Source organism: Hesperophylax consimilis, chromosome 17 (assembly GCF_061612785.1).
Source record: "Hesperophylax consimilis isolate HC1 chromosome 17, BYU_Hcon_1.0, whole genome shotgun sequence".
NCBI lineage: Eukaryota > Metazoa > Arthropoda > Insecta > Trichoptera > Limnephilidae > Hesperophylax > Hesperophylax consimilis.
The window spans coordinates 14092072-14116861 of NC_142852.1; the positions used below are offsets into that span (position 1 = coordinate 14092072).

Sequence of the window (24790 nt, forward strand, 5' to 3'; positions counted from 1 at the left end):
ACCATGTGCATCTTCAGCTGACCCTTCTGACAACACGCATAGCTGCACACGGAACATGAAAAAGGTTATTCTCTACTGTGAGTCAGCATGTGGCGCGTAAGTTGGCTCTTTTGATAACATGCATAGTTGCACACTGAACATGAAAAAGGTTTTTCTCCACTGTGAGTTAGCATGTGCATCTTCAGCTGACCCTTCTGACAACACGCATAGCTGCACACGGAACATGAAAAAGGTTTTTCTCCACTGTGAGTCAGCATGTGGCTCGTTAGGTGGCTCTTTTGATAACATGCATAGTTGCACACTGAACACGAAAAAGGTTTTTCTCCACTGTGAGTTAGCATGTGCATTTTCAGCTGACCCTTCTGACAACACGCATAGCTGCACACGGAACATGAAAAAAGTTTTTCTCCAGTGTGAGTCAGCATGTGGCGAGTTAGGTAGCTCTTTTGATAACATGCATAGTTGCACACTGAACATGAAAAAGGTTTTTCTCCACTGTGAGTCAGCATGTGGCTGGTTAGGTGGCTCTTTTGTTGACATGCATAGTTGCACACTGAACATGAAAAAGGTTTTTCTCCACTGTGAGTCAGCATAGACCTCTTCAGGTGACTCTTATGACAACACGCATAGCTGCACACGGAACATGAAAAAGGTTTTTCTCCACTGTGAATCCGCATGCGTCCGTTAAGGTCGCTTTTTCGATAACATGCATAGTTGCACACTGAACATGAAAAAGGTTTTTCTCCACTGTGAGTCAGCATGTGCCTCTTCAGCTGACTCTTCTGACAACAAGCATAGCTGCACACGGAACATGAAAAGGGTTTTTCTCCACTGTGAGTCAGCATGTGTCCGTTGAGATTGCTTTTTTGATAACATGCATAGTTGCACAAGGAACATGTAAAAGGTTTTTTTCACTGTGAGTCAGCATGTGTCTCTTTAAATTTCGCTTTTGAGCATTTGAATAGTTGCACTTGAAACAAGAAAAAGATTTTTCTATAACATGGGAGCTTACGTTCATGGCAAAATTTGACTTGGGAGAGAAGCAGTAGTTGCGATGGGGAGGAGTGTATCCTTTTTCCACAAAATGCGTCTGAAGATCTGTAGACAAATTTGAAAAATAACATCGATGAAAATGACTCGGTGAAACTTATTTCCTAAACTTAGATTAAATAAGCTAAGTTAGTTCCTAGAAACGTTAAAAAACATAGGAGAGGCCGAATTGTTCAGTTTACAAAAATTGGTTTTACCTGCTGCCTTGGTTATTTTCCCAAAGCGTTCTAAGCATTCCTCTTTAACATCCAGCAGGTCTATGTCAATTTTCATATGAGTAAGCTCCGTTTCAACTTGTCGGGCTCCGAGATCCGCGTTTATGGTAACTCTATCCACATTAATGCTTCCTGGAATAAAAAAGGACAATAAATAGAATGAATTTTTGCATGACCAGCCCCAAACCAATTTTGGCTGCCCTAACAGTCTAAATTAGTACACGCCAAGGCAGGATATCACTGTAATCGATAAAATGATGATTTGTGTTTTTTTGTAACGCGGTATTTATCAAAAATAATATAAAGGGCCATGTGTTAGGTTAAATATTCGACGCCCGGAGCAAACTGCTCCAATTGTACCCACATGGGGGCAGCCCTGTATCTTCGTACTATTGATATGAAACGAAACATTTTTTTAATTGAAAAAAAAAAAGCTATTTTTTTACGAATAAAGATACCATTGATCAACAATGTAGAAATGGGGATTTGGATGGAAGTTTTAAAGGTCAATATCAGATAAAAATGACCTTAGACGTCTGCTTGAGGGAACTTCTTCAAGTAATAAAAACCCTGCTCTAAAGCACCATAAGTAAAGAGTTTTAAGTCAATGGGAAAGTGTTTTCTGAATCAATATTTATGAATTTGTAGCGATCGATACTGCTAGAGTATTCGAGAAAGCCGACCGGTTTAAAACGCATGGTCTGAGAATGTACGAGACATTTTATGCAACAAATTTCATCGCGTAATGTAAATAGGTACCAGCTACATGTCTAAGCGACGTCCAAGCAAACTACATACGACAATACTTTGCGATTGAATTATGATTGAACTATGAACATTTCGCGCACTTGCTTGAAGGTTCTAGGCTTTTGCCTAGGCATAATTCCAGCGCCATCGAAACTACCAGAAGAATCTCGCTGAAGCGAGGGACCCGTAGTTTACCAGCGGTCTCGCATATTTACCACCGCCGCCGGCGTTGTCTATATAAGTAGGCCCAACGCAGCGAGTAGTCAATCATTTTTAACCAGTCAGCCAGCGTATTACGCCGCGTTTGTAAACTTAATCTAATTATTCACCCGCATTCCGCGCCAAAATAATATAGTGCCTCCTCGTATTAAACGCGTTATTGTGTGTAGTAATTGCTATTTGTGCATTCTTAAATAAACGCTCAAACTGGATAAATCGAGACGTTTATTTAGTACACCAAGTTAACCAAAAAATTTTAACGTATAAAAAATACGTGTTATTTACTTTATGTCAAAAATAAAATTAGCTAAAAATCGAGGAGTCGACAACTTATTGTAAATAATATAATACATTTAAAAGAGTGCTGTACTATGATGGTTTCCGGCAAGGACGCATTTTAAGGTATATACTATATACACCACATGAATTACAAGAGAGGATGTTGTGAAAAAGTATTTGTCCTGTTTGCACGACATTTCAAATCAGAGATGGATTCCGGACATCTGAATTTAAGGATCTATATTTTACACTTATGCAATGCAACTAACTGGCTGTTTGAGTACTCTCCGCATATTGCAAGCATTCCTTCTTTACAGCTGGGAGGTTGAAATCTAAATCCGAAAATTTAATTTCACTTCCATCTTCTTCCTGCAGCCCTGGTTCCGTCTTGATGGATATAGTATCTGGCTTCAGTAGATCCATGGTCTGCTTTGGTAGGGCTTAGTAATTTGTTTAACCCCAAACAAATATATCTGAAACAGATCAAAGTTGTAACGGAATTCAAATATAAATCAGTTTTTTAAATTTGGATTCTCAAGTCGTAGCAAAAATACATATTAGAAAACCTCGAAGTTTTGACAAAGGTTGAGAGAGACGTTTATCTTGGATAAATTCTTTATTTATTTACTGTTATGTCTACCGCCATTCCGTTGTAATCATGTAATCATCAATGTAACAAGTATATTTGTTGTAATTTTTAAAAATGCATTTGAAATTCTAATCTAATAATAGGTAGATGTCAAATTGACAGTTTAAACATTCTGCTGTGACAAAACGCCCAATGATTCCCTAACTAAACTGGAATAACGGCCGCAACCAAAATGAATAGCGATGAATTTAACTATTATTACTAACCAAGAACCATCACATGCATGGGATAATAAGTTTGACAGGGCGGGATAAACAGAGTGTAGAAACAGGAAGAAAGACTGTCAGAGAAGAAAGCATATGTCAAAAAATATATAGGTTATGCATAGACAATAATGAAGTCATAGACAGTTAATATAATTTTCATGAACCTGGGCTTTTAAGAACATTACAATTTCTTTCGACTTGCGTCATGTAAATATTATAGCGCTAGCAGATATTTAATCTATTAACTGTGAGAAATCTGTGACCCTTAAAAAAAACACAACAAGAAAAACGAAATCAAATCGTTTCTAATCGAATATTTAGGTCAAGCAATTCTGATTTTGTCCATTGTACATTTCTTTTACATATTTGGGTCAAAATTCCTTAAATAATTTTATTCATCAAAACACTCACTTGAGTCAAGTTAGAGAAGGGGTTTTCATAAAAGTTTTCTGTGAAAGGTAATTCCCTACGAAAATTTCCGATATTTGCTTCCACAAAGTAATTTTTCAAATCCATGTAGGGGCAGTTATTAGAGTATTTTTAAAGGAAGTAATTCCCATCAATATTTAATCAACTCCATAGGGGGGGGGGGGGTTGTAAAATAACTCACAAGTATTTTATTCTTGGTCCCAATATAAACTACTTATAGGGTGGATCGCCATTGTATGGAATTTTTTTATTTTTATAAATCAGTTTTCGCGGGGTGCGGAATAGATGCTCTAGGTGCATACAATTAAGCATACAAAATATCAATTTAAAATTTTGACAACAAGTACTGCCCCAAAGCAGTTGAATTATTTAAAATCTGGTAAAAAATTGGCCCTTTATAAAACAGTTTTGTGTCAATATTAATACATTATTTTTTACTTTTACATTTCATAATGAATAAAAATTGCCGCGCCTTAAATAATAATACTAAAAAAATTAGATAATATTTATTTTCCCGCCAAAATTTGACAAATTGCTGAGTCCACTTTCGCGCCTCGCTCGCGCACCGCGCATCTTTAGATCAACCGTCCATATCTCGCAGTACAGTTGCAAGTTTTACTAACGTTGATCTTTCAACTAACCAACAATACTTTGCCTCATCTACTTCTTCTCCTTATGCAATAAATCCAACAGACAGTGGACCATCTATTGTATCCAGAACATAGGATCGATACAGTATTTTTGATCGGGCAGGTGCTACATTGCAAGATATTGGATTAGTGACAAAAGATAACCAAACAGACGTGATCGATCGTAATAAGATTCGACGTGCTCGTGGAAAAACTAGGACCACACTTGACTGCCATCAGTCAGTCCGATTTTGACTCGTGCATTTGCATATCGTTTGACGGTCGAGAGGATAAAATATTAATCATGGAGGATGGACGCAGAAAAGTTGTGATAGAAGAACATATCAGTATTTTGAAAGAACCTGGCTCACAATACATTGGCAACGTAGGCGTTAAGTTCAGTGATGCTAAAACAATAGCTCACAAATTGTTTGCATATTTTGTGGTAAAATTAATTGATTTAGCGTGCATCGTGGCTATCGGATGTGACAGAACAGCAGTTAATACTGGAACTAAGTCTGGCATTATTCGACTTCTTGAAGGAAAGCTCCATTGTCCACTTCAGTGGTTGGTCTGTCAGTTATATGCTAACGAGTTAAGTTTAAGACACCTTTTCAAATACCTTGGTGGTCCTAGAAGCTTTAGCGGCCAACTAGGAAAGTTACTCAAGAACTGTGAACATGATCTTGTGATAGAATTTCAAGCAATAGAATGCAACTTACCAGACATTACAAAATCCCGTTAGCACCATAGCACAGACCAGCTTTGTTTATTGAAAATATGGACAATGTAACGAAAACTTCAAGAATTCGACAGAAAATCAGGTGATATTGACTGAACGTGTGCTAGGAGTGTATGCTCCGATGTGGTTTAAAATAAAAACACAGCTTTCGTTTGTTTACGGGGCGAGACACCTCCACAAAACCATAAAATTGTCTCATTACCTTCCAAAGCATTTGAAAAAGGTGGTAGATCCCGTAATTCAACGCAACGGGTATTTTGGCCACAGCGAAAATATACTTATTAGTATGTTAAACGACGAACGAAGACAAATTAGAGAGTTGGCTCTAAGACGGATTCTAAGTATCCGAGGACGTAAGTCAGGGTTCTCTCCAATAAGAGTATTTAAGCTATCTACTTTTAATTTGAACGCAACAGACTATTTTGACTTGATCTACTGGGAAAAATCCATCAGAACCACCTCTTACAAAACTGATATTTAGCGAGACAATAATTGATGCCATTGCAGACCACGAAATTATCAATCAATTATCCAATATTTTGTGTAGATTCCGACTGATGCCCTGTCACACGCAAGCCACGGAAAATGCATCAAAGTGGTAACGGCATCATGCTCTGCTGTTTGAACACAGACGTGAAGGGTGGATACAAAACAAGCTAGAATCTTGTCGTATAATGCCAGTATTCAATTCGAAGAAGGACTATAAAACACAATAACTTTTATGATTTTTGACTTTATTTTTTAACATTGTTTGTGATTTTTTTGTGTAGCAATGATACTATTATTGTTTCTTGATTAGTAGATAATGTAATTAGTAAATAAAATGTTATTTTTTTATATTTTAACTATTTTTATTGAGCAAAGACTAAACCCTTCTTTTTCTATTTTCACGCTGTTTTTTTAAATTTGAATTGACTTGGGGCAGTACTTGCACTCGAAATATCTTAATGCTGTCATAATGACTTTTAAAAGTATCCCCATAGAGCATCCATTCCACACCCCGCTGCTAAGAAAAACACAAAAACAAAAAATCGATCCACCCTACTACTTATGAGTGTTTTGGAACAAGGTATTTTATAGATTTGTCCAAAGTACAATCTACTACATGAAAATACCCGGTTCTTTTATTTAACTGGCTACGATTCAAACGCCTTTCCTCGTAGTGGTTCAATTTTAATTTATCATTTTCCAACAAAAAAATGCATTAATAAAATTATATTTTATGCAAAGAATCGTGGCTTCCTTTTTATCAGAAACAAGAAATTCTCTTTTCCGATAAAGAATTTATGACCAATAATGGTCTTTAATTTAATTTCTTAATATATATGAATGAATGTAATTCTAAGTAAACGAAACAAAAAATTCTGTGTTCTTCAATTTTCTGTTAAAAGCAGAGAAATTTCAAAATTCGATTTCGACGTAAAAAGCACGTCTTCATATTTCATATTTGATAACCTAAATGACGGGTTGTTTGGAAGAATTTTTATAACTCTACAAATTTCAAAATATATTTTCATGTTCTGTACAAAAAATTTATCAAGTTCTGTTATTATTTCAGTTCTGTCAAGTTACTAGCCTATTGATATATACTAACAGAATTTGAATAGGACTTTCACAGATCTCGAAAATGAACGTACAAATTCTCCGTAACAACCCTTTCCCCTGTATGATTTTAAATCAAATCCTTTATTTAAAGAGTTTCAAATTTCAAGTCATCGTAGATTATTTTAACACAGATTGATTGTTCATCTTGGAGCAAGATTTTACATGACTCGTGCTGTCCTGAAAAAACAAGTAGTAAAGAAAGATACTTTAAGCTCGATTTTGCAGGACAGCACTTTGTTTTAAAAATCTTTCTTGTTGTGATGGAATATTTCGACATTTCTAAGATTTTTATTTTTTAAATAATATTTTAGTCCATTGAATGGGGTAGGCTACGATTGAATATTATATTGTCTATGGTCGCGCATTTTTTTTAGTTTTCTCTATCCTCGTCGATGGTGTGTGACGTACTTTTGTTGCACGCAATTTTTTTTCTAAATATACCTATGACCAATTTGCTAAGTACGAAAAGCCCGAAGTTTCCGGTCTAGTGAGTGGTTTATTTATGTGTCTGGACTTGAAACACATCTGAAACCGACACGCCCAACTCCGATTTCTTTTAGAAAAAAATAACAGATTTCATTGGCTTAGAGTTTGACATTTCGCTCGAGGCCACGCGACACGGTTGCCGAAATTAGTTAAATTATATTATTTCTAAAATATTGCTTGTTAAAGTTCTTTGTGATTAAAATAAAAAGCAAGTGTAGTGATAGCGAGTTACAAACATATATTCAACTTGATGACCTACGTAAGTTCACCTTTAAAGTGAATTAAAGTGTGTTTAAAATTTATTCATTTTCCAAATAAACCAAAGTACATGCATTATGGGGTAATTTTTGTTGTAATTTTAAATAATATATATTAGCTGTTCTGTATAATTATTAAAGCTATAATGTGTTAGTGTAGTAAAGTAATCAATCATTAATTTCTCAGGTAAATTACACATATACATCTATAAACTGTTGTTTTCCAAATAAAAAAGGTAACGGTGATTTATCTACAATATCATAAAATACATATAGTGAATTAAGTATGCTTTATTAATCATCTTTTCAATCTTGCATACGAAAAACATATTTTTATGCATCTTTTATATGATAACAGACTTCATTCATCATTGATATCAAAATCATCATTTCTTTATCTACGCAGGCGATATATTAGAAAATTTTGTTCAGCATTAGTGGCAGGATTGTTGCAATAATATGATTCTAGTTGATCTACTAGGAACAAGATAATTTATCGGCGATACTATTTCAGGGGATTCAAATCAGTTACTGTTTATTTTAAATAAAAAAAATTAAATAAGTAAATATTCGTTTTAACGATAAGAGTCGCAATTTTTCGATAGTGTAAATGCGTCCTGCCCATCACCAAAAGGGACCACACTTGAGGTGAGGCGTATTTATTGTACCCAGTAAAAGAACCGGGTATTTCCATTCGATACTTCGTACTTGTGACAGATCTCCAACATTGTGACAGATCTCCAAAATACCTGGTTCCAAAATACTCATGAGTATTTTATAGGTACTTTTACCAGGTATTTTTGATAGGTATTTTTGATGGGTATTTTTAGTAGGTATTTTTAATGGGTATTCTTAGTAGGTATTTTTGATAGGGATTTTCGATAGGTATTTTGGATGGGTATTTTCGATGGGTATTTTTGGTAGGTATTTTTGATGGGTATTTTTAGTAGGTATTTTTAAAGGTATTTTTGACGGGTATATTTCATGTGTATTTGCGACCGGAAAACTGTGAGGAATTTTTCGAAATGATGGAATTCCGTAGCTACCCCCCCCATTTGGGGAAACACATATGATGTTTTTGGCTTGGCTGTGCGGAATTTTTTTGAAGTTCTGTAACAACCACCCCCCCATGGATTTCAAATATTTCGTGGGGAACTCATTTTGAAAATTTTTTGTGGGGAATTATGTTTATTCTCATTTTGACTCATTTTGAATTATGTATACAGACATTCTCTAACAACCCCCCCTCCCCACGGATTTTGAATAATGAAAGGGGGAATCATTCTCAAGTATAATGTTTGTGGGTAATATGTGGGCAGAATTTATGCGATTAGAATTACTCATTCTGAATCAATCCTCAGGTCGGGATTAAATACTTCTGAGTATTTTGTCACCGCTATTTTTACCGGGTATTTTCCTGTACCTGTACTCATTGTACCCAGTAACGAAAAGTACTCATAGGACCCACCTCTAGACCACACAATCTTCCTTCCTATCTACTCCCGTCCTACGTCTCTTTATCCTATACCTATATCCCCCATCCCTCCCACACCCCTCAACATATCTTGTAATAAACTGACATCACTCATACCATCGCACTTTTATAATTAATATTAGGAGAATGTTAATATTTACAAAAGATTATTTTTATTATTCTTTGTATGGCCCGTATATCAGTCAGTACCTGTCATCGCTATGAGAGATTTTTTCTTTTTTTTACAGTAATACCGCACAAGAGTCCCAACTGCTCCCGTCTGGAGCGAGTGAGACTATGGCATCCCCAATTGGGGTATGTTGTGAGGCTGAGGGTATTGGGGAGGGGAGGGAGATGGGGAAGAGGAAGGTGGGGAAGTACCTGGCTATTCAGATCTGGTCACCAAACACGGCTAAAGCCATTTCAAGCAACGTTTCAATTCTGAATGGTGGTCTTACACCAGGGCGATACTGAGAGTATCTTCCACTCTGGAACGTGCCGCAAATATACTATATATTATTTTTAATTATTAATTGTGAAATAACACAAATTAATCAAATAAAATTTATTTGCGCACGCCGGGTTCGAACCCGCGACCTTCGGATCTGTAGTCAAAAGCGTATACCACTAGACCACGCCGGCCGATATTTTATACTTCTATCAAGTTACTCCCTGGCGGGAGCCGTTGCAAGTGATATGATTACAAAAAATACCAACATAATATAAATATAAATTAATTTGAAAGAATTACTGTCAAGTTTACGAAACAAAAAAATTTCTCTGACGTCATTACTGTCCCTTATTGTTGACACATTGTTTCTTCACCGTCGTTCCTTGCCGTTTCCAAACTCCGTTTTACCCACATTATTTAATTTATCATCTGATACTTGTGATAATTATTGGTAAGTTCTAATGCTTAAGGAAAGTAATCCATTTGGGGTTTTTTCAAGGAATATTTAGACTATCACGACGTCATATTTCGTATATTATATATTATTTCGAAGACATTGATTAAAATTATACCGGATTATAAAAACATGGACTTTGTGACTTCTTATTTGGATAAAATGGAACAATAATACCAATGTATCTTTATATACGGAGTCATCTGACCATTGACAACGATTTTAACAGAATATTCCAAGTGAAATCAAATAATCAAAGCTCATACAAATTAGAATTCCGTTACAACTATGTTATGTTTCAGGTAAATTGGTTTGGGCTTGATCTAATCATCAAACGCTACCACAGCAGTGCTATGGATCTACTTAATCCAGAGACTGTTTCCATCAAGACGGAACCAGAGCCCAAGGAAGAAGGTGGATGTGAAATGCCGCATACTGATATAAACATCGACCTCCCAGATGTAAAGAAGGAATATTTGCATAATTTGGAGAGTACTGGGACTGCTAGTTAGTTGCATTGCGTATTTTATCTAAAATATTTTGATTTGTCAGGCAGACGAGGCATGTGCTTGAACACAACGTCCCCTCTTTCCGTAAATACGCCTATTTGGTATTTATTGTTATTGTATCTTTGCCGGAAACAGCCAAACCACAACACTGTTTAAACATAATATTTTGTTTTTGAAAAATACCGCACAAGAGTCTCAACTGCTCCCAGCCTCTTGGAGCAATTGGATAAAATTTTGAGGCTGTAGGTTACAGGAAGGAGATATGCAAGTGGAAGGTGCTAAGAATCTTGCTATTCATATCTGCTCACTGTTTTATTTGTTAATTGATCAATGTTTTATTTGTTAATGTGAAACCCGGACGATACTGAGAATATTTTCCGTATCTTTTAAAGGGATACATTGTGAAATAACGCAATCATGATAAATCATTTAAAATTATTGGCGCACGCCGGGATTTGAACCCGTGGCCTCGTGATTGCTAGTCGAGAGCCTTACCCCGACCAAGGAAACCGCTATTGCCAATGATAAGTTCCCAATTCCTCAAGTTTTCACCTCATCCTGTTTGCGACGTGATGTCGGTTATGCGTAGTTATATGAATTAAAAAATCGTTAATATTGATGTAAGAAAACATGACTCGATTGACTTTACCCAACCAAACATCGTACCGAATGTGTCATTCTTGAAACACCGGTGTCTAAGGTGGACATATGGAGTCATTGTTTTTTCTTAAATTAACCTTCAAGTCTCTTAACCTGACTCTCGCTTCTGTATCGTTAATCAATTAAATATTTCATCGTAAATATTCTAATAAGTATATTTTAATTTTTTTAAATGTTTCTAGGTAGCATTTCTGTGGAGACAGTTCCCATAAAGGCGGAACTTGGACCCCCAGAAAAAGATAAGGGGGGATTTACTTACAAAGAAATTGACATAGACCTTCCGGATGTTAAAAAGGAATGCTTACAACGTTTTGCAAGAATTACCCAGACAGCAGGTAAAATCAGTTTTTTTTCTTAAAATAAACAATTCGTTCCATCCTATTTTGTTAGTTTTTTTGGTACTTACTGTCTTTTATAAACGTATAATTTGTAAATTTACCGACAGATCTGAAGACGCATCCTGTGGAAAAACGTTTCTCTTGTCCCCATTGTAACAACTCCTATTCTCATTAGTCAAAATTCAAAAGGCACTTACGCACTCATACTGGGGGAAAACCCTTTTCATGTTCTGAATGCAACTATTCATATTGTCGAAAGGAACATCTGAGGAGTCACATGCTAACTCATAGCGGAGATAAACCTTTTTCATGTTCCGACTGCAATTATTCATGTTCTCTAAAGGGAAATTTGACGAGACACATGCGTACTCACAGTGGAGAAAAACCCTATTCGTGTTCCCATTGAAGCAATTTATATTCTCAAAAGTCACATCTGACGAGCCACATGCTGACTCACAGTGGAGGAAAACCTTTTTCGTGTTCCGACTGTAATTATTCATGTTCTCAAAAGGGAAATTTGACGAGACACATGCAGACTCACAGTGGAGAAAAACCTTATTCATGTTGAAAACAACTACTCATGTTCACAAAAGGGACATTTTAGGAAACACATGCCGACAGACATAGGAAAAAAACCCTTTTTTATGTGCCCGAAAAGACCATCGACGCTTTTCATGTTCTGACTGCAATTATTCGTATTCTCGAAATGGAGATTTGAGGATCGACGTTTAGACTCACTGCGGAAACAATCTTTTTCATGTTTCGAAAGCAAACGTTCACTTCTCGGATATAAATAAATCTGGAGGTCAATGCGTCTAGAAGTGACGCATGTATGGATTTTTTCCTCCCTCTGGTATGTGAGTGACGTCAAGACAGGGCCTTTGACATCCTTGGTGACGCTGTATGGAGGATCTTTGCAAGGAAATGAAGTTCAAGGAATGAAAGCCTATCAAATTAAAAATTTCCGCCATTTTTATTAACAAAATTTCGAAAGATTTGTTTCTTTTTAGAACTTAAGTAATGAATTATTTTAAAAATATATATTTTACTTCATAGTTCCAACTTAAATATGAAAAAGTTACTTTTTTATAGGCCAGTTGTTTCACAGAAATTCAAACGTAACATTGTCATCGAATGGCTGTTTAACGTACTATTTTTTCTTTTTTTTAAACATTTTTAAGTTCCTCGTTACACGCTGATTTTGGCTGCTTTTCTGCTTTCCATCAAATTGTAATAAGCTGACCAGCTTAACAAAAAGGTAGTTTTTCTATTCTTCTGAACATAATTTGTTCTAAACCCGAAACGGACTTACAATCAGCATTTAGTCGAGTTGACGTCCAAATAATCACATTCGTCACTGAGTGTTATTAGACCGCATTAATAAAAGTTTTGACCGTTAATTTTTTTCTGCAGAATTTGATAACTTTGAAATAAGGTATCAATTAATATGACATGGAAATTATGACGACAGACATCGGCGCCATAAAGTCGCAATCAGAGACAATCCCCGAAGAAGAGAGTCCAACACCACCTCGTGATGCAATATTGCAGTTCAGGATTGGGAGTAGAAGACGATAATGTGATCAATTGTGAAGGGGGCACTTTAGTGGCAGTGGAACACGCGCAAGAAATAGATACTGACTATCCTGACATTAAAAAGGAATTTTCGTTTTTGTGGAAAGGAGCTACCAAAATCTTATTCTTCCGGAGCCTTCTCCTATCTGAGGGTGGTTTATCCTGCAGTCTGCAGCCAGGAAAATCAGGAACCAGGATCCGACCTATAGTCACACCAGTAACGCTGTTTTCGATGTCATGTCGTATCTTTCTTTACTACGTTTGTCATACAATCTGCCCGTTTGAAGTAATTTCAGTTTTTATAATTATTTTTTTTATTGAAAATATAAAGAAAAGGAACAAATTATGAATAAAATGTTATAAAACGTTATTATTTACTAATTGAATTACCCAGTTAGTAGAGATATATCCTCGACTTTAACTGGGGAGCTAATTTATTTGATTATACTTATACTGGATTGAGTAAAAAAATAGTAGGTTCCTAACAGTAGTTACAAAAAAAAGTTCATTTAGTTTTTTCTAAAAGTTGTAATAGCTCTTCCACTTTTTATTGCATTCTGTAAATTTAAAAAAAGTTTTTGTACTAGAAATTCGTAGTGGTCTTGTAGCTGCCGTTTTGCATCTGGGTATATATCGATGGTCCCGTAGAACAATGTCGGATCTGCAAAAAAGCCATAATCGTTTTTTTGGCTTAGTTTAAATTTCTTTTCTTGCTTTTATAGACTGCGTTTTCAATTATTTCAGAATTTATTGAAACAAACAAAGTCGGTTGTGACATCCTGTCCGGAGAACATTGTCAGTAGTGCACAACCGACTTTGTTCGTTGTCACAAGTCCACCATTGGAGGTGCGCGTGCACAGTCGGATTGTCAGAATCGACTTAGTTCTTCGGAGAGTTTATACGGTAAAGGCGTGTGTGAAAAATCAGTGCGTGCACATCAATATAAAAGTAAATTGTTGTTTTTGTTAGTAAGGCAGTATAAACTAACTATGCCTCGAAAATATAATAATCGTTTTAAATGTTTGCCTAGTAAAATGTGTCCAATTGAAGTGAATGAACAAAGTGCAGACAAAGATAAACGAGAACCAGGACATGCCTCTAACGTGTCGAGATACATTAATTGTCGAATAAAGCAGTTAATGGACATTACAAATAACAATATTCATTCAAATCAGGATAATGAGAATGAAAAAGAAGTTGTACTAGGTAAGTTTTTATTGTTTTCCTACAGAACTGCTATGATTTTAAATTACTTCATCGGGCCTCCCAAAAACAATGTCGGATTGTCAAACCGACAACAATCAAATAAAATAAATCATTTGTCTTTACAATGAGAGTTTTTAGTTTACATTAATTAAATCATTGTTAGGTGGTACTTAAATATGTATAAGTGATAAAAAAATATGTGTCGCCGTAAAAGCACATCCGACATTTTTTGTTGGAATCTGTCAAGTAGCGGTGTGCAGGAAACAAACATCCGACTTTGTTCTTGGAACATTTAAATTTTTTCTCGTGTCGGATGTTCACATCTAACATTATTCTTGGGAAGTTTTTTCAATACTACTTTGTTCGACAAAAAAAAGCTCTTAAACACCTGTTAATTATTATTTTTTTCTGTGGTGTTGTTGATTTAACTAGAGGAAATGCAATCTTGCTTGAAAATGTATTATTGTATCATGTTACATCAATTTTGTAAAGATTTATTTGCTGTGTAAATAAATTATTTAATAATATTATGATATTTTCATATTTGTGTTACAATAAAAAAATGTAATTTAATAAGTATTTGAGATTAACATATTCCATGTTTTTAGATCCCTGTTCACGTCATGAAGATACTCCGAATCAAATAAATAATACGGATATTACAAAAACGATGAATCCAGATTTGAATTCCTTTGATTCGTCTCAGTCACCATTGTTGCAGGAAGAAGAAGGTCAATAATTTTTACTTTAATTACTTATTATTCGTCATAAAAATTATAAATGTACCTAGAATCAGATTTTCAGATACTTATGAGAAACAGAGTTTATTTAATTTTTTTTTAAACCTTTTAGAGATTCCTGAATCACCTCTTCCTGATGGTTCAGAAAAGATTCGACAAAGTTATATTTAGATGGAAGTCTCAGCATTGCTCGGATGTTCAAATTGTATATTGAATGGTTTAACCCAGACATATATACCAAAAAGGCGACATCCGAACGATAATACAGAGACATTGTTAATCAAAAATTTAATTTAGGTTTCCACATCCCTAAAAAGTATCAATGCGGCCAATGCTATGCATTTAAAAATATGTCTCAGCCGTCTGATGAGCAGACAGAAGCCATCATTTTGCATCGCGAGGAGAAGGAGTTTGCCCGGGACCTAAAAAATAACGACAAAGCCAAAACTATCGCTTCTGATTGGTCAATCATATGTGCGACTTTTGATTTTCAAAAGGTGTTAACTTCTTCTCATGGTAAGGCAAGTATTTTTTATTATAAACGAAAATTGTCCACTTACAATTTCACTGTTTACGATATGGCAGCGAGACACGGGATCAGCCAATGAAGTAAGTAGTTGTTTGCTTGATTTCATTAAAAAAAAGTTGAAAGGGGGGCTAAAGAATTCAGATTCTGGTCTGATAACTGCCCTGGACAGAATCGAAATAGAGTGGTTTTTAGCCTGTATTTATATGCAGCTAAAAAATTTGGAATCACCATTACACACAGCTGCTTAGAAAAGGGCCACACTCAAAATGAGGGAGATAGTGTGCACGCAGTAATCGAAAAAGCAAGTGCTCCTAGGACGATTTATGGTCCAAATGAATGGAAGATTCTCGTGAGATGGGCAAAAATTGATGAAAATCCCTACGAAGTTCGAGATATGTCGCAAGATAACTTTTACGACTTTAAAATACTGTTAAAGAATAAAAATTGGACTAAAGATACCCAAAATAAAAAAAATGACATGGAGTTGCGTCAAGCAAGTTCGTACCTCTGGAGATCATTCCAATCAGCTGGAGTATAAATATGAGCTCAGAAAAGAGTTTCAGACTGTCATCGTTCGTAATGCCACAAGACATTTTCATGCTATTGACATCAAACTTCATAAGGCGTATGATACCCCTTTGCCGATTCAAAAAGATAAATACAATGACCTTATAAGTCTTTGCAATTCAGGAATGAACAATATCATGAATTTTATAAGACCATACGGAAACATTTGTGTCAATGATGGTGACTCTGAATAATAATACCTAATTATTAATTTAGGTCTTTTAAAAATATTCTATTTTGAAAATTAGACTATTAATGTTTTAATTTTATGTTATGATTAGGTACTACCCTATTATGTTTTAATTTTTGTTATATTTTCTTATTTCTTCTCCTTTAAATAATGTGATAGTCGTACTTATGTAACTGACTCATGTAACAGACTGGGATTGAACAATCCTCCCAGTTCTGCTAGATTAAAACAAATAAAAATACGGATGTTTTAATTTAATGTTATGATTAGGTACCACCCTGTTATGTTTTAACTTTTGTTATATCTTCTTATTTCTTCTCCTTTAAATAATGTGATAGTCGTACTTATGTAACTAACTCATGTTACAGACTGGGATTGAACAATCCTCCCAGTACCAAGTACTGCCAGATTAACACAAATAAAACTACGGATGTTTTAATTTTATGTTATGATTAGGTAACCTGTTATGTTTTTAATTTTTCTTATATTTTTTCTCTATAAATAATGTGGATATCTCATGTAATATGGCAGACTGAGATTGAAATATCCTCCCAGTTCTGTTGCATTAAAAACGAATAAAAAATTGAATATGTTATTTTCCCTGTTTTTTAACTTTTATTATAATGGGGTTCCTTTACGTAATTATTACTAAAAAAATAGATTAACTTTTTTTTGGTAATACTAGAAACAAAAAAATATATACATTAAAATTAGGTTGTAAATACGACAAAAACTTATGTTTGAGTTCCAAAGAATAAAGTAGGATATACATATACGACACACATGTTTCATGCTATGTCCATAGAACAATGTCGGATGTTTCTATACGACAACTCCTTGTCGTATAGAAACATTGACATTGTTCTTCGGGACCGTCGAAATGTTCAAATCATTATTCTTAGTTAAGGTCGTTCTTAATAATAACCGTCCTGATTAATTATCATATGATGAATATGTATGTGTTCAAAAGTCACATGATGAAAATGTTTTTTTTTTAGTTATCTGGTCGCCATGAATAATTGTCTATGACTTCATTCTTGCATAACCTATAAATATTTTTGACAAGTGCTTTCTTCTCCGACAGCAGTATCTTCCTGTTTCCCAACTCTGTTTATCCCGCGTTGTTTAACTTACTATCCCACGCCTGTGATGGTTATTGGTAAAGTAAGTACTCATTCTTATATTCATCGCTATTTATTTGGTAGCTGCCGTTATTCCAGTTTAGTTAGGGAATCATTGGGCGTTTTGTCACAGTAGAATGTTTAAACTGTCAATTTGACGTCTACCTATTATTAGATTAGCATTTCGAAGGCATTTATTACAATGATCACAAACATAACATATGGTTAACAGATATTTTGTTAAAAACGGAATGGCGGTATTCTAACATTGTTAACATAAAGGTATATAGTTTTCCCACGATAAACAACGTTTCTCTTAACCGTTTTTTTTATTCTAGATAAAAGAAAATTACATTTTTACTTATTTAACTAGAAAAAACTAATACATTACACATTAATACACTACACAACGATTTTATTCACGATCATTGTTTCGTTGATTGATCATAAAACTGAACAACTTTTTTAAAAATTTATCTACACTTTTATCATTTTTAATTTCGTTTGGGAGGCAATTATGTATGTTGCTCCCCTCGTAACCAATGGATTGCTTGCCGTAATGAGTAAGTATGGTGTTTAAATGTATTTTAGCTTGTTGCCGTGTAAAGTGTGTGTGTACTTGGTACGTTTTAATGATTTCTGTATTTTTTTTTTATTTTTTTTTATTTAGTCGCTATATTATAAATTTTTTTTACATTTTTATAAGAATATATATATAAAAAATAGATGTTGATTATATTCATTTGGATTTATTATTTATTTTTAGGAGACATGTATTACATTCATAAAAAGTTTCTTAATGTTATTAGTTTAATTTCATACATAATTTTTATGTGGATGTTCTAGTTTGAAGTGAAATAGCTTTTTGATTACTTTGTTATGTTTTACGTGTAGTTCATTATATATGTTTCGTATGCATTTAACCAGATTTCAATCAAGTAGTTTAAATGTCAATTAACGAGGCTATAATATAGACCTTTTTTAATTTCATTTGGTAACAGATATGATATCCGGCTAAATACACTAATTAAAGGGGTGATTTTGTCTTGATCTTGAATATGCTGTATGAAATTTAGGTGATTATCAATGCACAGCCCATGATAATTCTCACGTATCAGGATTTGCAGGTTGTTATATTCAATTTTTAAGGGTACGTAAGGAGGGATGATTTAACGATTTGAGCTAAAAATCATGTATCCTGTTTTAATTTAACTTTTAAATTTTATAAATTTTATTTTATTTTAACAATGTTCTGTTTCAGATATATTTTTTGGGATTAAACCAATAACCAAACTCTACCAAAGCTAACCATGGATCTACTGAAGCCAGATACTATATCCATCAAGACGGAACCAGGTCTCCAGGAAGAAGATGGAGGTTAAATTGCATTTTCAGATTTAGATTTCGACCACCCAGCTGTAACGAAGGAATGCTCGCAATATGCGGAGAGTACTCAGACAGCAGTTTGTTGCATTGCATACGTGTTAAATATAGAACTTAAAATTCGGATGTCCGGAATCAATGTCTCTTTTGAAATGTCGTGCAAACAGGACACACACTTGTGCACAACATCCTCTCTTATAAAACATGAGGTGTATTGAGTATTTACCTTAATATGTGTCCTTGCCGGAAAATACCAAAATACAGCACTCATTTAACTTTATTATATTATTCACAATAAGTTGTGGTTCCTCGATTTTCACCTAATTTTATTTGAGATATGATGTGAATTACACGTATTATCTATACGTTAAAAATACATAAATATTGATTGTAAAAACAATATCTCATTGACCGAAAACAACCAAACTCTACTACAGGTGCTCTAGAGAAAGGTTTTTCCTTCTTGAAGAATCGGTCCCTGAAGCGGACATCTGAGGTCATTTTTTATCTGACAGTGACCTTGTTAATCAAAGGTATTTATTCGTAAAGTAAAAGTTTATTGTTTTTAAATTTAAAAAAATTCTCGTTAATATCAATTTGACGAAGATATAGGGCTGGCCCTATGCGGGCGCAATTGGTGCAGTTCGCTCCGGGCGTCGAATACTTAACCTAACACATCGCCCTTGATATTATTTTTGATAAATACCGCTCTACAAAAAAACACAAATCGTCGTTTTAATGATTACAGTGATATCCTGCCTCGGCGTGTACTAATTTAGACTGTTAGGGCAGCCAAAATTAAACGTGCGCCTGTCGCCGTTTGGTTCAGGGCTGGCCATGCAAAGATTCATTATATTTATTGTCCTTTTTTATTCCAGGAAACATTAATGTGAAGACAGTCACCATAAACGCGGATCTTGGACCCCGACAATATGAAGCGGCGCTTACTTATATGAAAATTGACATAGACCTGCTGGATGTAAAAGAGGAATGCTTAGAACGCTTTGGAAGAATTACCAAGGAAGCAGGTCAAACCAATTTATCACTGTAAACTTGAACGATTCAGACTCTCCTATTTTTTTATCCTTTCTACGAACTTACTTCGCTTATTTACTCTAAGTTTAGGAAATAAGTTTAACTAAGTCTTTTTCACCCATGTTATTTTTCAAATTTGTCGACAGATCTTCAGACGCATTTTGTGGAAAAGGGATTCACTCCTCCCCATCACAACTACTCCTCCTCTACTAAGTCAAATTTTGCAATAAACGTACGCACCCATGTGAAAGAAAAAACTTTTTCTTGTTCCAAGTGCAACTATTCAAATGCTCAAAAGAGACAGTTAAAGAGGCACATGCTGACCCACAGTAGAGAAAAACCTTTTTCATGTTCCGTGTGCAACTATGCGTTTTGTCGAAAGGGTCAGCTGACGAAGCACAAGCTGATTCACAGTGGAGAAAAACCTTTTTCATGTTTGGAGTGCAACTATGCAAGTTATCGAAAGGGTAACCTGAAGACACACTTTCTGACTCACCGTGGAGAAAAACCATTTTCTTGTTCCGTGTGCACCTATGCGTGTTGTCTAAAGGGTCAGCTGAAGATGCACATGCTGATTCACAGTGGAGAAAAACCTTTTTCATGTTTGGAGTGCAACTACGCAAGTTATCAAAAGAGTAACCTGAAGACACACTTGCTGACTCACCGTGGAGAAAAACCATTTTCTTGTTCCGTGTGCAACTATGCATGTAATGCAAAAGGTCAGCTGAAGAGGCACATGCTGATTCACAGTGGAGAAAAACCTTTTTTATGTTCCGAGTGCACCTATTCATGTTATCGAAAGAGCGACCTAACGAGCCACATGCTGACTCACAGTGGAGAAAAACCTTTTTCATGTTCCGAGTGCACCTATTCATGTTATCGAAAGAGCGACCTAACGAGCCACATGCTGATTCACAGTGGAGAAAAACCTTTTTCATGTTTGGAGTGCAACTACGCAAGTTATCAAAAGAGTAACCTGAAGACACACTTGCTGACTCACCGTGGAGAAAAACCATTTTATTGTTCCGTGTGCAACTATGCATGTAATGTAAAAGGTCAGCTGAAGAGGCACATGCTGATTCACAGTGGAGAAAAACCTTTTTCATGTTCCGAGTGCAACTATGCAAGTTATCAAAAGAGTAACCTGAAGACACACTTGCTGACTCACCGTGGAGAAAAACCATTTTCTTGTTCCGTGTGCAACTATGCATGTAATGTAAAAGGTCAGCTGAAGAGGCACATGCTGATTCACAGTGGAGAAAAACCTTTTTCATGTTCCGAGTGCACCTATTCATGTTATCGAAAGAGCGACCTAACGAGCCACATGCTGACTCACAGTGGAGAAAAACCTTTTTCTTGTTCCGTGTGCAACTATACGTGTTATCGAAAGGGTCAACTAAAGTTCCACATGCTGACTCACAGTGGAGAAAAACCTTTTTCATGTCCTCTGTGCAACTATACGTGTTATCGAAAGGGTCAACTAAAGTTTCACATGCTGACTCACAGTGGAGAAAAGCCTTTTTCAAGTCCCGTGTGAAACATTTCATTTTATCAAAACGCCCATCTTAAGGCCAACATGCTGTCTCACAGTGGCGAAAAACCTGTTTTATGTTACAAGTGCACATATTTATGTTATTATAAAGGCAATCTGAAGCGCACGTTGAGTCACTACGGAGATTTTTTTTTCTTTTTCCTTGTTCATCTATGGATATTCTCAAAACGCACATCTTAAAAGCCACATGCTGACTCACAGTGGCGACAAACCTTTTTCATTTTCCAAGTGCACATATTCAGATTCTAGGAAAGGCCACCTTATCCCCCATATAGGACATTTGTTGGAACACATGCTGACTCAGAGCGGAGAAAAACCCCCCTTTCGTTTTCCGAGTGCAACTATGCAAATTATCAACAGTGTACCTTGAAGAGAAAAAACTGACTGACAGCTGAGATAAAACTTTTTCGTTTTCTGGCTGAAGAGAGATTTTAAAAAACGCGTGCGCACTCACAGTTTTTTTCATATGTAATTATGCGTTTTCTCGAAAAGACTGTTTGACTGGACACTTTTCTTGTTCCTTGCGTTAACATTCACCTTCACGAAAACTATTTACCGAATAAATTCTAGTTATAGATATGATATGTTTCACCAGAGAGTTTCCAGTATATAAAATTAGTATAATTTGGTCAAAATATTTATAAGCTTGCGATTTCTTTGAATTTGTTCTGAATCGCTTTGTGTGATGTCTGTATGAAAGTGTGTAAGTGCGAGCAAAATAGCATGCTTGTGAGAGCTAAATAAAGCGATGCATACAAGGATTGTCCTATTTTGTTACAAGCAGCTCCTTAATAAATATCAGTACATAGATCAAGTATCATTATTGTGTAAGACCTTCACCCGCTTCAATACACCATACATTACACGTTGTAAAAGATTTGATTTTTTTTTAAACTTAAATGTATGTGTAAAAAAGATAATTATGTCATACTACTAACACGAATATCAAAATATATATGATTATGTGTATAGTAATGTATTTAATTATTTCTTCAAATAATATTTTTACACTTCTAAATTCACTTTCAAAACTGTAGAATTGTAAGAGCAGCTAGTTGTACGTTCTAGAATATTTTCTTTTTTGTTTACCCATTGGAGGTCGCACCTTGTACCTACTAGAATTATTTGGTAAACACAGCCACTAGGTACTTCAACCGCTCGAGAACGTACTACCTGGGCAAACAGAAAAAAGTTCTATTGATTTGACTGATTTGACGATTTTCCTCTCAGATATATTAAAATGTAATTATTTTTCTCTGTACAAAACAGATCCGACAAATTTTAACCTTACATTTTTTTAAGTGGGGTTTGTAAAGGCTGCAATGCCAATATAATCTGTTTTATTCGAAAAAAACGAAAACTTTTTCATTTAAAAAAAAGTTGAAATGTTCTTGTTTTTGAAATTATTAGTAGTAAATTCAGAAAACTACTTATTGGCTACAATTTTTCATTTAAATCGAACTTTACCAACCGCATTTAGCGTTGTTTACCGTAGTTAACATTTGAATTTTACAAGCAATAATTATAAGCCTGAAACACTCATCCACATTGAAAAATCTCCTGATTAAAGATACATGACGCCAACGGGACTCGAACCCGTGTCCCTTCGATTTCCGGTCGACAGCTCTGACCACTGAGCTATGGCGGCTTATCTCTTACCCGCGAAATTATTCAATATATACTAGTGTTTCATTCAACAATTACTGCTTGTTACATTTCATTCAGGCGAACAATTATTGCTTGTAAAATAATTGTTACCCTTTGTGCTATGCATAAAAATCTTGTCTTAAAAACATTAGTTTACCAAAAAATAATAATTAACATTTGAAGGTTAAAGGAAAGATAAACAAGTTGAACGCTTTTCCGTGGTCAGCTGTTTGTTTTCGGACTTCGGACCCTTCAAGATGTGCCCAGGAGATTGGTGAAGTCATCAAATCGGCGATGGATGGCTTCATACAATCGACTACTAAAGAAACTGGTGTGGGCTCAAAGCCGTGGTTCAGTCGACAATGCTCCGAAGCAGTTCGACGAAAAAACGCGGCTTACCGAGCCTACAACACATCTCGAACGCCCGAAAGCAGATCAGCATACAACAAATCGGCAAAGAAATGCAAGAGAATCATTAATAGGTCAAAATTCGAACACGACCTGCAGATCAGCAAAAAGCTGGCTGCCTGCCAGCATGGCAGCAGAGCATTCTGGTCGCTTGCGGGCTCAATAGGTCGGAATTTTTGCAAACCCAGTTTGCCACCTCTTACCAGACCTGACGGCTCACTAGCAAACACCGCCACCGAAAAGGCTAACTTATTAGGGAAAATGTTTGCGGAAAACTCGACCCTCGTGCTGTTCCGCCGTCGGTTCCTCACTGCGGCTTCTATATGAAAAAGCTGAGGATCCGGCATCAGGATGCACTCCACGTTATACGGGGGCTCGATGTTAACAAAGCTAGTGGACCTGATGGAATACCTGCTCTGGTATTGCAGAGGTGTGCTGCGGAAATAGTTCCAACTTTGACAAAGCTCTTCAAAATCTCCCTGAAGTGTGGCACTGTGCCCTCTGGTTGGAAAAAAAGCGGTCATTCACCCTATTCCCAGGAAAGGTGACCGCTCCAACCCGGCCAACTACCGCCTCATAGCGATCACATCAGTTCTGTCCAAAGTGATGGATATTTTCAATTCCTTGTTTGGGGTCTTCATTTTCAAACCTTCTTAATAATGCTTGAAAATATGTTTTGTCAACTTCTGGCATATATTTGTACATGCTTCTAATATCGTCTATTTTATTTTTCGAAAAAGAACTGCTAGGAAGCTTAAGTTGAATACTGGACAAAATCTTCATAGAACTTTTTAGGTCGAGTATATCCCCTGAAGTAGTCTCTCCAGAAAAGCGTGTTTTATAAGAAATAATATTCCAAGCACTTTTATTGTAAGCAATGAATTTAGTTTTGCAGTAAGGAATTTGGGAAAATGAAAATTTCATTGCTTCTTCGTGAAAAGACAAAAAATCGGAACATTTTAACTGAATGAATTCAAAATTGAAAGATTTTGACTTCATTTTCATCAGCGATCTCAGCAGAGATAACGGACTAAATATTTCAATGTGTCGTAGATGTCTTTCAATCAGACTATGAGCACAGTCGACTTCTTGCACATTTCCATGTCCTGGCTTGTATTTCTTGTATGTTGCCAGAGTATTCGGACTTCAGAAAACACAACAATGCCATGCTCATATGGGAGTTTCTGTTTTGCGGTACACAACTGTCTGACCATAAAACTAATTTAGTAATTTCAGACGGCAAACTTTTAACTACCTCTTTCAGAATTTTAGTCAATTTTATTATTATTTTTATTTTATTTATTTAAGTTTTAATCCAGCAGGACTGGGAGGATAGTGCAATCCCAGTCTGCCATATTACATGAAATAAAACAGGGAAACAATAAAATAAAGTAAAAAAAAAAAAATTATAAACATGGAAATAAGATAAAACAAAGAG

The 24790-nt window shown here is 35.4% G+C and overlaps 3 protein-coding genes across 3 annotated transcripts in view; 2 read left to right on the plus strand and 1 right to left on the minus strand.

Moving 5' to 3' along the window:
- LOC149416048 (chymotrypsin-2-like) overlaps positions 1-3440 on the minus strand; it is a 64662-nt gene extending 61222 nt beyond the window's left edge. The window contains exons 1-4 of the mRNA XM_089641862.1: positions 3366-3440; positions 2780-2983; positions 1248-1397; positions 916-1098 (exon numbers count right to left, since the gene is read on the minus strand). Coding sequence (XP_089497988.1) covers positions 916-1098; positions 1248-1397; positions 2780-2933 — 487 coding nt within the window. The 5' untranslated portion in view covers positions 2934-2983; positions 3366-3440. The remainder of the gene's footprint in view (positions 1-915; positions 1099-1247; positions 1398-2779; positions 2984-3365) is intronic.
- Positions 3441-10284: 6844 nt separating this feature from the next.
- LOC149416049 (uncharacterized) lies at positions 10285-11625 on the plus strand. The gene is made up of 3 exons (XM_089642078.1): positions 10285-10399; positions 11244-11396; positions 11507-11625. Exons 1-3 carry the CDS (start codon positions 10318-10320, stop codon positions 11572-11574), a joined length of 303 nt encoding a protein of 100 aa, XP_089498204.1. The 5' UTR covers positions 10285-10317; the 3' UTR covers positions 11575-11625.
- A 5636-nt stretch (positions 11626-17261) lies between these two features.
- On the plus strand, positions 17262-24386 carry LOC149416050 (uncharacterized). Its single transcript, XM_089641863.1, has 5 exons — positions 17262-17370; positions 18589-18704; positions 19589-19738; positions 19892-20368; positions 24361-24386. Exons 2-5 carry the CDS (start codon positions 18638-18640, stop codon positions 24384-24386), a joined length of 720 nt encoding a protein of 239 aa, XP_089497989.1. The 5' UTR covers positions 17262-17370; positions 18589-18637.
- Positions 24387-24790: the final 404 nt, after the last annotated feature.

Bases quoted from the DNA above. Each gene is read 5' to 3' on its own strand.
- LOC149416049 (XM_089642078.1), top strand. From the start codon at position 10,318: ATGCCGCATACTGATATAAACATCGACCTCCCAGATGTAAAGAAGGAA. The intron at 10,400-11,243 runs GTTAGTTGCATT...AAATGTTTCTAG, and splicing joins GGAGAGTACTGGGACTGCTA to GTAGCATTTCTGTGGAGACA. The intron at 11,397-11,506 runs GTAAAATCAGTT...ATTTACCGACAG, and splicing joins AAGAATTACCCAGACAGCAG to ATCTGAAGACGCATCCTGTG.
- LOC149416050 (XM_089641863.1), top strand. From the start codon at position 18,638: ATGGATCTACTGAAGCCAGATACTATATCCATCAAGACGGAACCAGGT. The intron at 19,739-19,891 runs GTCAAACCAATT...ATTTGTCGACAG, and splicing joins AAGAATTACCAAGGAAGCAG to ATCTTCAGACGCATTTTGTG. The intron at 20,369-24,360 runs GTTATCAAAAGA...CATTTTCATCAG, and splicing joins TTTGGAGTGCAACTACGCAA to CGATCTCAGCAGAGATAACG.